General features: G+C 32.2%; 1 protein-coding gene across 2 annotated transcripts in view; it reads right to left on the minus strand.

Moving 5' to 3' along the window:
- LOC100572622 overlaps positions 1–17,957 on the minus strand; it is a 44,681-nt gene that overhangs the window by 6,508 nt on the left and 20,216 nt on the right. Inside the window, exons 1-3 of one of the 2 annotated variants that reach the window (XM_003242519.4) lie at positions 15,716–17,054; positions 5,360–6,163; positions 120–3,292 (exon numbers count right to left, since the gene is read on the minus strand). In XM_003242519.4, the coding sequence (XP_003242567.1) occupies positions 120–3,292; positions 5,360–6,163; positions 15,716–15,835 (4,097 nt within the window). In that variant the 5' untranslated portion in view covers positions 15,836–17,054. Of the gene's footprint in view, positions 1–119; positions 3,293–5,359; positions 6,164–15,715; positions 17,055–17,957 lie in introns of those variants that run through there. The other variant, XM_016802131.2, reaches the window with a different exon arrangement.

Here is a 17,957-nt window from a genome sequence, read left to right on the forward strand (position 1 = left end):
ACGCACTATAATGCACATTTACTTTCATGCACTAAGGATAATAATTTTTTCTATAACCTTCCTTAGAAAATAACTGGAAAAACCACCTTACAACATACAAACTATTAAAAATGTCATACCTTTCTATGACATCAAGACGAGCTCGCCGTCCCGCTGGTCCTGGTTGACCCAAAAGTTGAAGCGGACACGTACTCAAAAGTGGACCAACTTGTTCACTTTTAGTAAAATTCCGTCGATATGGTAGTACGGTAACCTGACCATCAGCACGACACAAGGCGGCTGCTAGTCTGCCCGTACCCACTGATGCTCCACTATTGTCGTCAGGATCACCAATTATCGCCAGGTGGACGGCACGCAAGGCGGCAGTAACTGCTGTACTACCTCCGTTAAAGTTATTAATTCGATGCTGCCGTTTTTCATCATTTTTTTTACCTATATTTTCGTAATTACAATCATTGGTATCATCAGTGTTGTGAGAAATAATATTTTCATAATCAGCTCCAGCTTCGATGTTGTCATTAACTAAACTATTGTAGCTATTGCTTTGTTGTTTGCTGCCTTGGTGTTTATAATTTTTATGATGGATCCTGTCAAGATTGTTGGTGTTGAGATGTTGAGTATCACTTTTGTCGAATGAATTGTTATGGTTATCGATTCGAGGGTTGATGTTTACGTAATCGCAAGCCAGCCTGTACCCAATACTGCCGACACCAACAAAATAAGTACCTATTTCTTGGCCGGATGGGTCGGTGCTGTACTCGACGGCGGTTGTATTCGATTGGTCGGCTTTGGTCACGGGGGCGCCTTCGCCTTCCTGATTGACTCGTAATTGGGTTTCTCCCGGTGGAATCACTTGTTCTCTGAGGTACTTCCCTGCCGACGGAAGGTCGCCCCCCGTCGGCAACTGGTGGTTTTCCGAAGCGATCAAAAGTCTATTAAGGTTCTGCATATGCCGCTGCATAATTTCTAGCTCAAATTGAGCGTTTCTTTCCTGGATTAAAAGTGTTCGCATACTATAATGTCGCCTCATCCTGTTTCCATTCAAGTTCCGATTTACAAGTCTAGTAGAACTCCTAGTGTCACCAGTTTGAGCTGGGGAAACTGTGGCTTCCCGGTTTGTGCGATTAGTTAACGTTGCTAGTTGTCTGGTTTCTGTATCTGGAATGCTTCTATGTAGTTCTGTATCCATACTCTCTATCGTATGATCAACCTCCCGTTCTTCATTTAGCGTCTGTTGTATATGCCGCGAACTTCGTTGTTGGGGATCACAGTCTTGTGTCTCCGTAATTTGAGTCAATTGTCCATTCTGGAGATCCAAATGTGGCTGTTCCAGCATGTCAACTAATCCTTGACGCAATGGGTTAGTCCAACGAGTGCGGCATTTCCGAAAATTCTGATTTTCAGATGCTTCCGATGAGTTTTCCACGTTAGAATCCAAAGTTTTCTGCTCATCACTTTGTTTTTGATCTACCTTTGTATCAATCCAATCATCAAGACGTGTATGCTCTTCTTCTACACTTTTATGCCTCACCTTTACATTTTGCATCGGATTCTCAACCTCTTGGACCTCCTCATCCCGGGTTTTCCTTTGGCTATTTACAACCTGCCTGTCTGTGAATTGGCGTTCATTTTGTTGGGGTTGCTCTATAGCACTTTCTAGTTTCTGACGATCGACTAACTGTCCGTTTCCATTTCTATTACGGTCTACCTCTTCATCTTTTAACGTGGATGTTGAAATGGATGGGGAATCGGAAGTTGATGAAAGCAGTAGCTCTAGTTCCTCGTCACCGATCTCATTTTCCGAGGAAATCGTTGTATTCTGGTTGTTAGTAAGAACTCGGGGTCTTTCGGGTTCATACCGACGGGATTCTGGCCTACCATGCCTATCGAATGGAGTTGAATACTGAGGTTGCCTCGCCCTGGTCAGCTTACACCGAAAGCCATTGCGTACCTTTATTCGGAGAAATGATGACACTATTTCGGCCTGAAAAGGCAAGGGAAGTAAATTAACCGCAGCCGCATTGAAAGACTCTCTGACTGAAGATGGTATCCCAGGGGAATCTATATTGATGGCGGGTGTTGGTACACCCTCATTCCTGCCCATCGCATTAATACCGAAAACACTGGACCGTGGTTCACTAAATTCACGACTTAATGAATTAGTTCTGGATATACTTCGTGAAAGCCTTGATGAATCCGTCGAAGATAACGGTGATGATAATAAATCAGAGATTGTCAAATGTGGAGTACTTCCCGATGGCATACCTGGATATGATGGCGTACGTCGTAGTGAAAAACTTGATTGGTCCGAATTTGATATTGACCTTGACGTTGAAGGACGTTCATATGATAATGATGATGAAGATCCAGAGGTTGAAGGAAGTGGATAAGATGATTTTGGTTGGTGTGGTAAAGTTTTAATTGACGAGCCCATTGACGTTGATGCGATTCCAGGTTTAAAACGGCTTGGAAAAATTTTTAAGAGGTCCTGGGGGGATCTTGACAAACGCGGTAGAGTTGTGACTGACGGATCTGGTGATCCTGATGTGGATCCAGTGATTAATAATTGTGGATCAATTCTTGGGCGGCAAGGAGATAATGTCAATGGTTGTGACTGAGTTTGATTTGCCGATCCTGCTGCTGAAGAAGGCTTCAAAGACGTAGCTGATGTAACTGTTGCTGAAGTTACGGTCGCTGAAGGAGTTCTTCGGACTGACGACCTAGATGAAGACTGCACGCGCATCCACTTTGAAGTTTGAGGAGGTGGCGATGGCGAATGGCGTCGATGGTTTGTATTTTGAGATGATGTTGACGCTTCTGTTTCCCTACCAGGAGAAGTGGATAATACCTGTAGTCCTTCAGTGTGGGTGGATGCCGTAGCTAAAGTACGGCAACGTTGTCGCACCAACCGAGAATTTTCCATCGTACTCGGGAGAGTATTTGGAGATTCAGCTTCAGTCAATGAGTTGTCAGTCATCAGTGGGCGACGCCTGTTGCATGGATACCTAATTCGTACCTCAGATTGCGCTGTTCGAGAAAGTGTCATACTACCACTTACAACGGCATCGTTTCCACCTCCATAAGAAAGTACAGCATTGTCATCAGCACCGCCAACATAATACCTGATCAGATCGGGCACACTATCAAATCCTGGTTGACATTGTTGTTGGTCGTTAATAAGCCCAACGTTGTTGTTTACAACAGCAGTTGAAATAGCTGTAGTCATCGAGGGTAAGGTTTCCCCAAAACTGAATTGCGATCGCTCATATACTGTTCCAGGTTGTAGGATTATCTATAATTTGAGGAACGACAACAAAACTATTTATATATATAACATTAAAATAATATGTATTAAGAGGACGTCGCACCCGCATGTGTTGTCTCCGTCTTACACACGTACGTTATAGCAAATTTTCGTTCGCTAGTTTCAATAGGTTGCTGTTATTTTTGATTTAAGAGTGAATTGACCTATTATTAAGCTTTTAGGTAACAACATTATCTGTGTTCTCTCGTCGGTTTTTTACGATATTTTAATTTTAATTGAGTTATAAGCATCTTCAAACATTAATATTTTACATACTGATAACTCACTTAAAAATTAAAATATCGAAAAAAACCAACGAGAGGGCACATATAATGTTGTTACCTAAAAGTTTGATAATAGGTCAATTCACTCTAAAATCAAAAATGACAGCACCCTATTGAAACTAGCGGACGAAAATTTGCTATGTCGTACGTTAGTAAGACGGAGATAACACATGCGGGTACGACGTCCTTTTAAGCTTGAAATATTATATAATTATTTATTAATATAGCCATCCCGAAGAGTTAGATTTCAATTTCGTATAATAGAGTTCAGTTAACTAAAAAATGCATGTCAGTTAAGGAAAATTAGTAACATTAAAAATAATTTGTTTAAATCAATGTTGTAAGTCCCAAGCAAAATAATTTATGTCGAACTTTTACAACGATGTATTTTTCTTATTATTTTCATTTTTAAATGACTCATTTAATGAAATAACTAATCAAAAAGGGCAATAGTCAAATATTATGAATAACTAATTATTGAGACTATATAAAAGAGTTGTTCTATGTATTTTGTAGTTCCTTTAAAAATGTAAATTTGACTATCATTCAACATTTTTGGTGGAATTTATAGAATTTGTTTTTGAGTATAATGCAATTTATTATTCAACAATGGAACAGAAATTCTTAGGACTGAACTGTTTTGATTATGATGGACAATTTATTACTGTTTTAGTTCACTTTTATTTGCCTAATATTCTCTATAGCCTATAGAGTTTAGCTATTTTATGTCTATCAGTCATTGTTTTAAATTAGGTAAATTATTAACGTAGCTTATTTATTCCAGTGATACACGACTGCGGACGGTTCTTATCAGGGCGACCCTTTAAATAACACGATTGCGAACGATTATAGTTTATCAGCGGACCCCCGAATATTACACTATTGCGGAAACATGTTGCCAAATTTATAAATAATACTTCGATAATGTGGGAATGTGGAAATTCTGAGCGTATTAAGTTTAGTATGCAGTTACAAGAATTTTTGTTAAATACTGCAGTAATGGCTGCAACCTCGTTGTCTACATATAGCCGTATATAGTGTATATTGTGTTTTTAAACTATGGAAGACTTTTAAATTATTTTATCAGAACGTGGTAAATATCGATTTAGACGACAGCGGAAAGATGGAATTCTAAAATGTTTATATTATATTATTATATTGAACGCTTGTTTTTTACTTTTTTTGATTTTCAATTTTTAATTGTATTATTGTGAACTTTCATAAAACTGATAATTGTTGGGCTTGGTAGACTGCGTCACACAACTCGGCAACGTTTCATTAAATTTCGACCACAGTCGTGTCATTTTTTGGGTGCAACATAATACCTTTTGTTTTATAATGATCGTCCGCAATCGTGTTTCACCCATTTATTAGAATTCGATGAGTCATGATAATGTCATAATAAGTACAGATGTGTGAATTTATATAAAAGTAAAATACCAAGAGTATACATTTCTGTCATGATTTTTCTTATTTTGTTTTACCAATTAAGTGATGTCAACATTTTTTTTAAATTTGAATCGAATATTTCAACAACTTAATAAACTTCATTGAATAAAAAAAAAAATAAAGGAAACCAATTACTGTTGTCTTCATAATCTTTATAAAAGAAATTTAGATAAAATAAATTATCAGTCATTTTAAAAAACCAGTAAGTAATTCTTCAAAGTGTTATACGTTCTTGCTAATTTTGTACCAGAATCAAAAAAATAATCAGAAAAAAATCAGTAAATAAATATTACCTAAATTAAGTATAACATGTATCACATACCTCATTTATGACAAAATGCAACACCGGATGTCGGTGCTGCTTTCGCCGTCTCCTTTGTTGTTTTCGCCGAATCTTACGTCGCTGCTCATCGTCATGACAGCGTTGGGATATGTTTTTGTCCCCGGTCTCAAGATCTTCGTACTTGTCAACCCGCAAACACGACACAACGTATCGGCCCGGTGGCCGGACATTCAGACTGTCTCGAACTAAGAAACAATAGAAATGCCGCCGGGGTCGGTGCGGCCGCTTGGGCCTTTTCAACTGCACCACACCGTCAACAGGGACATCTGAGTCACTGCTATCATCACTACTATCATCCATCCCATCCAAATCACTGGTGTCGAATGGATGATGTAATGATTGAGGGGTAATCGTGTCATTTTCAGTGATTATAGTAGCAGTAGTAGAACCATGCTCTTCGGCGACGCACTGGCGTAATAACCGCTCAGCCTCGGTTCGATCCACCTGTTGACCATGGTACCAGGCATGTGATCGCAAGTCATCCGCTTCCAATGCTGACAGCTCCCATTCCAAAAGTTTTTTCATTTTTTCGGCTTCTACATCAGCAGTGGCTGAGTCGGCATTCAACGGTGAAGATACACGGTGTGATGGCGGTAGTTGATGTTGCTGTTTGCGTAACGGTAGTGGTTGATTTTGTCTGCGTGACGGTGGTGATTTGTATAGTTCTGAAATTGCAGACTCCATAGATGACATTCTTCCAAAACCAAATAGAGAAGGCCGATTAATTATTCCACGCAAAAAGGTTAAGTTTTCGTTGTCTTCGTCAAAATCTTCAGCGTCTTCCTATTTTATTGTAAAAAGGTAAAATAAAATTAATGTCTTAATAACAATGAGTTAAAACATTTTTTTTTTGGTTAAATTGTGTACTTTTCATTTAACATAGTACATACCTTTAGGCATTAATATAATTATCAAATAAGACCTACTGCTATTATAGATCTGAATTTGCACTAATTTTGATTTACAACAAATTAACCAACTTTTTATTTATTTATGTGAATTCTACAAAATAAATAAGTACTTAAAATTTTTGAAATTTTATAAATCAAGGGAATAGGATAAAATTTAAAAATTTAAAAATAGTTCTCAAGTAACATGAGAAATATAAATCTGTTTTCAAACATTTTATCGCTTTATTAGTTTGATCGTTTCAATAGACAATAGATGGGTATATTTCCTTTTATAACTTGGTGGTCGTAACTTATAATGAATATTTTTATTGGTAGCATTAATAAAAAAAGTTATAATTGTTATCAAATTTGGTGTCTTAGATGTCTATAGATAGTACGGAACACTTCGAAAAAGTTTAATTTGAAACTGTAATTAAAAACGTAATAATACAGATTTTATCAAATCATTGTTGTAATTTGTAACTACATCTGGCCATTTGCATTATACCATATTATTATTAAACAAAAATTTATTGACCAATAAGGTAATAATATACACTTTATGTGCCGAAGCTATAGCTGAAGTATCAGAATAATCTGCTGGTAATTTGAAAAAACACATCAAGGTATTTTGTATTATTGTATTTTATTATTTTATTTTTACATACTCGTATAATAAATTTCTGAATAATTATTAACTTCCAACTTTTGTTTCAATTAATAAATATTTTTCACAATATATGGTTTTATCAATAAATAGTGAAACGGTGCACACTCTTTTCTGTTATTTGTTTTGGAGTTCCACTTTTAATTTTAGGCGTTCAAGAGTAACAATTAGATTTATTTCCTCACTAGAAAAGATACTAAAGCTAAAAATCAAAGCATTCTTTCTAATATAAAAAATGTTTACAGATAGAAACACACATGTCATCAATACATATCACTGTTCACTGTTCAGAACTTAAAATCCCAATATACCTACCTAAATACCAATAATTCTAAAAAATATAATTTCAATTTCAACTTTTGATGAACTTGATTTTTTAAGAATGAGAATCATTGAAATCCAATTTCAAAAGATCAAATAATATTCATTAGAACAAAAGTTAAATTTAAATTTTTTTCCAGATCCTCTACACGAGAGCATTGCAATTAATACATTTAAAAATAATATTTGTAAGATTTTAGTATAATATCTGATGTTACTTATTGGTAATTCTTAACAATTAGTAATATTTTTATTTCCAGGAAGTGTTTTAATACTTAGACTTGGATTTATTACAAAATGATTAACATTGGTAATGGCGTTAGGCATTGATTCTATCAATTAAGCAGGCAAAGCAACTAGATTTTCATCCATATTGAAAGATAAAAATATTTGAAAGGCTTGTAAAGGCTAGATGTTTTTAATCTAGGTTCAATTTTACAAAATGTATAATGTTAACTATGGTAACTTGTTTTTAACATTTAATGTAGGTGTATTGTATAAAATATTAAAATGAAATAGTTTACAATCAATTTTGTATTCATTATAAAAGTATAAATTGATAAAATTACTGAAATTAAAATATATTTAATAAATATGATGGAATATAATAAATAAGTAAGAAAAACAATAAAAATAGTATAATATAAATAACATTTATTATCTTTTACTTGTTTTAGGTTTAAAATAGTTTGGATATAAGACAATGAAGAGCGGCAGGAAATTTATAGAATGCTAGAAGAAAAAACGTTAACAACTTGTATAACAAAAAAAACTCTTAAGGCTAATAAAGATGAGATAAATTTAGAAACAAATTAATTTGTTTATGGATTTTTACATGTTTAGATACTAACTAATAACATTGAATTGAATGATAAGAATATTACTATGATAATTTTAGACTTTAAAAAAATGTTAATTTAACTTTATTATTTTAGATAGTTTATGATTTTTTAGTGAAGGATTGAAAATATCCACTGATATATTCTATAAATATCCTACAATAAAACAAACATTTATGGAAATAAATACCAATCTAGTGATGTATCATGATCAAAAAGATTATATGACTGGCTAACTTTTTAAACAATAAATTGTTATTTAAATGTCACAAATTATTTTTTATGTAAATTTATTTTTCCAATAATTGAGGGGTGGAAATCCAAAACATACTATTGGCAAAATTGACAAAATCGAGTTAAGTATCGATTCTTATGGAAAAAATATTGATACATCGATTAGCGTCATAAGAATAGATAAAAACATACTATTTCATAGGTCAAATCTGCAATTCAAAATGACTGGTTAATCCAAAACGAACCTTTTCCATACATAAAAATTATATTTACAAAATCAAAACGTAGTTTTTCCAGTTTTATTCCAAATTGTACTACCTATTTTCCATGTTAAAAGAATAGGAACAAATCCTTAACTATATCAAAACAAACTATTTCCAAAACGTACTATTTTTTATATTAAGCCAAAACATACTTTTACCCGGTTGTACGTATACATATATGTAGCCATGTAGGTAAGTAAAAATGTTATTCCAAAACGTACTAAAATTTAATTTTAAAAATTGTAATTGTTTTAAATTAAATTAAAAATATAACTTTAGAATATTTAACACATTTGAATCATTTTAAATATAAATAATATATTATTAAATAATTAAAAAAAACCTTTTTTTCAAATTGGTTTGTTTTTATTGGAAATGTTAAGATACAGAATATCGCATCTCCTGAAAAATTAGTATTTTGGCAATACTTAGTACGCTTTGGATTTCCACCCCTCAATTTATTTAATAAAATAATGAAATATTCATTGTCTTTCTTCTTTTTGTATTGATTGTTTAAATTGATTTAAGTTGCTCTGGTACATTATTTACAGAATATGCTGTACTCTGGGCTTCCTTAAAAATTATGTCGACTCCTTTGATTTAGACGAGTCGCTGCATCTTTATGAATATTAATACTGACATTTAGCTAAGTTGTGACTTGGTCAACAGTTCCTTGTTCATAATTATAAAGGATTACAATGTATGCATTTTGTAAGGTCAAGGCTATTATTCAAATGGTAATATATTCTTATTACTTATAAATGATTGATAGTACTAATTCAAAGAATTAGTATATAGTAATATATTCTATTATTAGCTTATGATAACTTGAAATAATTTGTAGAAGTTATTAATCACGGCAATCTTTACTTAAATCATCTTCTGAAGCCTCGACTAATATAAATTTCAAATCATTTACTGTACTACCAGTGGACTTGTTATTAAAAAAAAATTGACATCTTATATGTAGTAAATAATTTAAATAATTGGATAAATTTTAATGAAATGGTAAATAACAAAATCTATTGCTTATGACACTAAAGTAATTTATTGCAGAAAATCTTTCGGTCAAAGATTCATGGACTACCTAGGTCCTACTTATTTTAATCATATGCCTGTTATTAAAATAAAAAAAAACAATACCTGTAAATATTTTAATGCCAAAATGTCAGTTATCAAATCTATTGATGATTATTCTATATCTGATTTTATTTTATTTGTTCATATATTTATGTCTAATCTTAAGTTAATTATCAATATATTATGAAACTGATAACCAGGGCTAGGATTTATATGCAACATCATGTTTTTTTTGCTACTTCTGATTATTGATTTCGTCAGTAATGTCCACGAATGATGAGATAAATGGTGGTATTTTTATTTTGCATGTTTTGGATAAAATGCATATTATTGCATATATTGAATAAAATTAATATTATTGCATATTTCGATTATAAGAATGTAAAAAATGCATGTTTTATAGTATATTTCAATACGCACGTAGTTAATGTGAATTATACATTTTATTTCTAAATTATATTATTTTAAGACAAACAGCCATTGAGGTATTTTAATAAATAAATATTTTTTTTGTAACACGAATAATTTGGTATATGAAATGCATATTTTAAAATTTTTTATTGCATATAAATCCTAGCCCTGCTGATAACCCTCTATCATCAACACAAGCTATCCTCACAGATGGTCCGTAAATGATTTTAATCAATTTATGTATTTAATTCTATGTACCTATCAATTATTTGAAAATATTATGATATTATATGTAATTGAGAAAAATAACTACAAATGAAAATACAAAGAATTCCATGTTTTACCAGTAAATGACTAATAAAAAAAAATTGTAATTATGTATTTAGTAAGGAATTTTAAATTAGATAGTCATTATAATAACTAGAATAAAGTAAAATAAAATTATGATTTTTCTATTCAATATGCCAATGAATCTTTTAGTCAGTTTTTTGTAGGTTATTTGGGACAATTTTTAATTCTATGCCTATTGAATTAAAAATAATATTAATTTTAGACGATACTAATAATGTTAAATACATAGTATATAAATATTTATTTCTTGAATTGAAGAAGAATGTCTGTTAATGTTTATAATTTCTGTTTCATTTATTTTTTTTATGTCATATCTTTTGTCATATTATATTGTTTTGTCCGCTTTTATTATGTTCATCTATTGTTTATATCTATCTTATTATTTTAATGTTTAATATATAGTCGTTATAATAACTTCATATCAAATGGTCCATCAAAATTGTAATTTAACAATATCTAATTTGCAAGGCTGTGTTTTAACGAGTTAATAATTTAAAAGTTAAGTTATTTTTAACTTATTAACTGAATTTACTAGTTCACTATTTTAATTAACTTAACTTTAACTTAACTCATTTGTGTCTACGTTAACTTAAAATCAAATTATATTATTTATAATATTCACAGTCAAGTTAATTTTAAATTTTCATATTATCCAAATATTATTTTTAAAATTAATGAACAATTGGTTGCAAAAATGTGTCTGACATTGTATGTAATGTATTTAATGAATTAAATTTGGATGTCAATAACTGCATCAGAAGTTCGACGGATGGTGCCAGTAACATGAGAGGTCAATACAATGGATTTTCGGCTTGGTTAAATAAACAAAGTTCAGATCAAACCCATGTATGGTGTTATGCGCACGTTCTAAATTTAGTCATGATTGACACCACACAAGTATGTTTTCAAAGTACAACATTATTTGGTTTAATTAATTCATTAGCTGTATTTTTTATGGTATCATATTTAAGAATGAACGTATGGATAAATAATAGTAAGAGATACATTTATACCTCGTTGGTGATACACGGTGGTGAGCCAAAGATCGCTGCCTCAATTAAATTTTTGGATCATATTCACGCCCACAAGTAAGTTTATTTGTAAATACACACTTCATGAAATATATAAATCAGCCAAGTCTAATCAAGATGCAGGATTTAAAGCTAAAGCATTTATTGATGTATTTTTAAAAAATGAAACAAATAATACTAACTGCTCATATTTTTTTACAAATATTTATTACTACTTCACCTCACACCTATATCACTTTATTTACAAAGCAAAAAAATGAATGTTATTCAAGCATATACAGTGATAATACATTCTATTAATGCTCTAAGAGAAGAATCCAGACATTTAGATAAAGTAGTAGATATTACAAATTCATTTATCGACTGGGCTAATGAAGAATTTATTAAAAACAATTTAGACTTAGACTATACGGTGGAAAACTGTCTTCTAGAAAATAGATATAGGAAAAAAAATCAATGTCTAGTGAAAAAACCCATGATGAAATGCCAGAAAATGCTATCACTCGTTTTAAAACTCAGGTATTTAATGTGGTATCTATATGATCAGGTAGTATCAAGTTTAAATAATCGTTTTAAATCAGGGCTTGAAACCGTTTTCGAAACCGTTATAAACCGTTTTAAAACCGAAACCGAAACCGTAATCAAAAACGAAACCGAAAAAAATTGGAAACCGGTATTAAATTCAAAACCGAAATCTGAAAAAATTGGAAACCGTTATTTTTCTTTTAACTGACGTGTTTTTAAATACGTAAATTCCATTAATACCCATAATTAATAATCATAATAAAATTGAGATCATAATTAATTTTGTTGATAAACATTTCATTATTCGCAAAATTATTAGTTGCTTTATAAATAGTAATGACATAAATTAAAGTTACTAGCAAATACTATATAATATGACAATTGACAATAAGGAACAAAGAATGATAATTGTATAGACGACATAGCCCCCTGAAAATACTTTAGAAACCGGTATACAAAACCGAAACCAAAACCGAAATTTCTTAATACCGGTATTGCTAAGTTGAAATCGAAACATTTAGAAACCGGTATTCAAAACCGAAACCGAAACCGAAATTTCTTAATACCGGTATTGTTAAGTTGAAACCGAAATCGTAAAATTTCAAAACCAGTATACAAAATCGAAACCGAAACCGAAATTTCCTAATACCGGTATTGAAAAATTGAAACCGAAATCGTAAAAATTAAAAACCGGTATACAAAATCGAAACCGAAACCGAAATTATTTCAATCGGTTTCAAGCCCTGTTTAAAAGTCATGATGATTTGTATAAAGAAATTTCACTTTTCGATCCACGTTATTTTAAGGAGAACTTGCCAGAGACATGTATAATTATGTATAATATTATAATATTAACGCGCTTACGTACAATATTGTACCTAATGATGAATATCAATAATTATTGAAACAATGGTACCTAATGTATATTATGCCCGCTTATGCACACTTCTACCCAACCAAACCGATGCTACTGTGACATTAATATTATATCTCGACAGCTGGGGGTCACACACGTGTAAGCATAGCTTAAAATAACATGACGACGAATTAGGTCGTCGTTACATTAATTCATGAAAATTATAATAGTATAACAACTCAAAATACAAACGACTAGCTATTACATCATTACCGCCTTTGTTCGTTTTGTTATAACCGTTTTACAGTAGGTACCTACTCGATTATTATTGAGTTCTACTGAAAATCGTTGTAATATCATTATTATAATTGTTCACAAAAATAATTTAAGCGATAACAGTGGCCCAATGTTCTTTTTATATTGAACATTCGTTTTAATAATATGATACGAAGAAAATTAACGAAGTACAATCGTATTATACGGCTCCCCCTCACTACCACTATTAGTAATATTAATATGTAAGTAATATACATTAATTATACACTTCCGGCGAGTTTTGGTGACTGAAATTATAGTGTTGGTGGTACTTCAAATTTGTAAAAAGGTATTAGGTATTTGTTTACCACCGATATCTACGGTATTACCGAAACAGATAACCTGCACATTGTAAAATACAGGATCTCACTCTTATAAGTGTTAACATGTTTCCAACCAAGGATAAGGCTATTATATTATGTCATTATGATTTATGATTACATAAAAATTATAAATAATAAATGTAGGTAGGTACACGTTATTTTCGGTAACTACAGAGTCACAGTATACCGGTACCCCAAAATCCAAAAATATTGGTCATTACCGGTATACCGAAAATATAACCAGCCCTAAATATATAAATTGTTTTTCTTTTGTACACTACATTTGAAAACAGGAAACTTAATTAATTAATATAGTTTTGAAAATGTAATATTATACAATTTACACAATTAATTATATGATATTAGCTTATATTTTATTATATATATCTCTGATACACATCCATCATTCACATTACTCCCATAACGCACTTACATTATATTGTATAAAGACTACATTTCAGTCTAGAATATATTTCCATACAAATCGTACTAAAAAAAAGTTTGGTTTTCGTCGTAAACACGCGGTACGGTAACGCTCCACTATTCTATTACACTATGTAACACACACTAATGATCTCTTATTACGGAAACATGTATATGCCAATTGTAAAATTGCCTACACTGAACTCCTTAAAAATGGTTGAATCCCAGTCACAAGATAATTTACATTTTTGAACAACCCATTTTGGAAAACTAGCAGCTCTAGCCATCGTCCTTCCCACCCTTCACCCACTCCACCAAAGGGATTAAACAATTGTTGCAGCAGACTCTCGTCACAACCAGTCTTGCCACAATGTACTCCATACAGATGTTTTTACGACCGCCGATAGAATACCCGAGATGCACAAAGCACAAACATATCAAATTATATATTTTATCTACAAGCACTCGAACACGAAGAGGCAACGACATATCAATTATTAAAGAGCAACGCGGTCATACACGCACACATAGTACACATAACACATTACACATCGTACACATATTCATTGCATAACCAACAAAAAACATGATAGATAACCTTAGGCTCTTTGCATAAAAAACGTTCACTTCGATAACATAACCCTCTTTGATATTATACACTCGTATAGTCGTATACACTTCACATAAAAACGTTCTCTTTCTCTTACATTTACGTCCTCCCTCTTTCTATCACATTCACGCTCTCTTCTGTCCCTCTTTCTTCTCACTCACTGTTTCTCTCTCTATGTATCTGTCTCTGTCTCTCTGTCTCTGTCTCTCTCTGTCTCTGTCTCTGTCTCTCTGTCTCTCTCTCTCTGTCTCTCTCTCTCTCTCTCTCTCTCTCTCTCTCTCTGTCTCTCTCTCTCTGTCTCTCTCTCTCTCTCTCTCTCTCTCTCTCTCTCTCTCTCTCTCTCTCTCTCTCTCTCTCTCTCTCTCTCTCTCTCTCTCTCTCTCTCTCTCTCACTCTTACTCTTTTTTTTTTGTTCCTCTCCCCCTATAATACTATATATTCAGTTATTTCTTATGCACCAAAACCTGTATAATTTTACAAAAACTCGTGTAACATTAAATATATACGTATAGGTATAAACATTTTAAACAAATTACAGTACAGTATAATTCTTATACTATCGAAATATGTTGTCAAGTAAAACGACGACAGTTTAACGAAGGTGGTTTATTATTAAAATATAATAGTGGTGTCGGTATATCTAATTTTGAACCCGTCGATAATATGTATATAACAAATATCTATATGATATTATATTACAGGGAACCTGTATTACAATAATTTATGATCATCCATTATATTTTTATAAACCAGAAAATGTTTATGTCCATTAAAAAGCCAAAATAACGTTAATTTTTAAATACATTTTTGCTTTTACTAGAATACCATACAATAGGTACGAATACTAAAAACACTTAACAAGTAGTTATAATTACAAATGTTACGATGATACCATAATATTATAATGAGTAATGACGATGATAATATTAATTAAATAATTAAATTATAATAACGATGATCTAATTATTATAACAAAAATAGCTTGATAATTTTAATTGCTCTAAACAGATTGTAATATAGATGATAATTATTATTATTATTTATGAGATATTTAATGATAATAAAATTATTACGTGTAAGGGAGACCCAGTCCATTTTTATGATCAGTAAATTGCGACAAACACAAGTAATATAATAAGTAAGTTCTTATATTACCTATGTGATAATGTTATAATTATATGGTAGTTTTTGCTTACCGAACTGTCGGAACACATGTTTTCGGAACGCCCATCGTCCGGTTCATCGTCGTCAGACATTTCGGACGACCCTTCAGACGACGTTTCAGACGATGTTTCAGACGATATTTCGTGACCCATCTTAACGTTGGGAAATAACGGTGTTGAATATTAAAATGGTGGTGAACGCGACGGCTACTAAGAGTACTAACTAATGACTAGCAGCTATAATAACTACAAGCTAGTGGCCGGGCGCGCGTCCGACACCGGTGCGTACTGCTTTATGATTTATGAATGTGGAACCGGGGGTGTCGGGAAGGCGACGGTGGTTCGACGGTTCAAGAATTGGACGTCATAGTACCGGCAGCGCAAGCGCATCGCACCGCTCGTACCGATCGATCGAGCAGCTCTACAGTGTAGGCAACCAGCGGATTAAAAAACGGCGTACGTGCCAAGTGGTGCTCATGCGCAACGTTGTTGCCAACGCCCCAAGCTAAAATAACACGAGGTTACACGGCTGCCCGGTCACCGGTGTTCCCCTCTGCCTGCACCGCCCGAACAATACAACCCACCGAACTGCTCACCCGTCATCAATGCCGAAACTCCGATATCGTTGTACACCATCACCTGCCGGCTGCCAGCAATACTCGTAACGGTCGTATACACGCGTACCTACCTGTGGGAACGGCGGGCGGTGTAGCGACAGCTGCGCGAGACGACCATTATTTCAAATCTCGTACACGCAGTATAGTATATATATGCCTATATCCCACAACCAAGTTATAGTGCTATACTTAGTGTGTAAGTATACATATATACATGTACCCACCCGCCACCGCCACACACACCCTACTCATGAAGATTTTTGAAGAAATTCTAGAAGAAACGATAAAGCGACGATGGCCGCCCGTTAAACATCGAGTTTCTTCGGCAACGAAGTTATTATCGTTGTCTATACATAAATCTATAGACCTGTCACTACCACACACCCACCGTTAACAAAATGTTCAGAGAATATTCTAGAACGAACGAACATGGCCGCCCGACGTAATTATTGAATTCGGTCTGCGCAGTAGAGGCAAAACATACCTTCAAAATTGTTGGAGAATATTCTACTGCAATAAAGGATATGTAAAACACATACATGATATACATATAATATTATATTATATACCAATATATTATAGCCCATGCCTTTATGACACATTCAGGCACTCTTCAACAACGTTATCGAATAATATTCTAGAACAGACGGCCCGGGCGGAGAACATAATATCAGTTATTACACTGAGTTTAAGGATCATCGATGCAGGTCATCGGCACAAACGAGTATTTATTAATTATGCGCAAGCTAATTTTAATATTAAAATGCCAGTGATTATTATAGTACTATACTAATATAATAATATAATTGTCAATTATCATTTTACAGAAAAAAATAATATAATGGAATCGCGGAAAAAAAGTCCCGGTAAAAAAAGTCCCACACTAGGAAAAAATTAAATAATTAAATAAAAATTAATGAAAATATATCAAAATTTAAGAATAAATATGTTAAAATTGTATTGAAAAATACATTAATTACAGTAAAAAATCTTATATCATAAAAATTTTTAATTACTTACTTAAATCACATATTAAAATATAATAAAATTTAATTTAATACAAGTCTAAAATAATAAAATGTCTCTTATGACTAAGAGACATTTCTATGACTCTAATAGCTCTTTCTTATGTTATGACTTACGGCCGTTAAAAAGGCCTGTTTATAGGTATACATTTTATGCCTATTATTATACCAAAAAACGTTTGTTTTTATGTAATGTTCCTAATCAAAGTTCAAATTATAAGTACCTATCTATAGTAATTTCGTATATAATTATTAGTCTGCTATATTTTAAAAACCATCCAGAATGAATTCCTATTAAACAAACTACATTTTTTTAAAACTACCTTTCAATTTATGATGAATAATTTATAATATGAAACTTTTTATATTTATCCATACAATTTGATATATACCATATTTTTATCATTACACTAAAACTAAATACTAAATTACTAAGTTATAGCAAATGCCAAAAATATAATCTTTGAGTGGTTTCTCTTAATATTAGGTATATATAGAGTGGATTTTCAATTTACCTATTATAAAATGGGTTAAAGGTGTAAGAATAATTGTTAGAGCATCTTATAGGCTTTTTTTGATATATTAATTTTAAAGTGAGTTATGAAAATTTTAAAATTGGTTATAGGTATTGAA

The sequence above is a fragment of the Acyrthosiphon pisum genome, chromosome X (assembly GCF_005508785.2).
Source record: "Acyrthosiphon pisum isolate AL4f chromosome X, pea_aphid_22Mar2018_4r6ur, whole genome shotgun sequence".
In the NCBI taxonomy this organism is placed as follows: Eukaryota; Metazoa; Arthropoda; class Insecta; order Hemiptera; family Aphididae; genus Acyrthosiphon; species Acyrthosiphon pisum.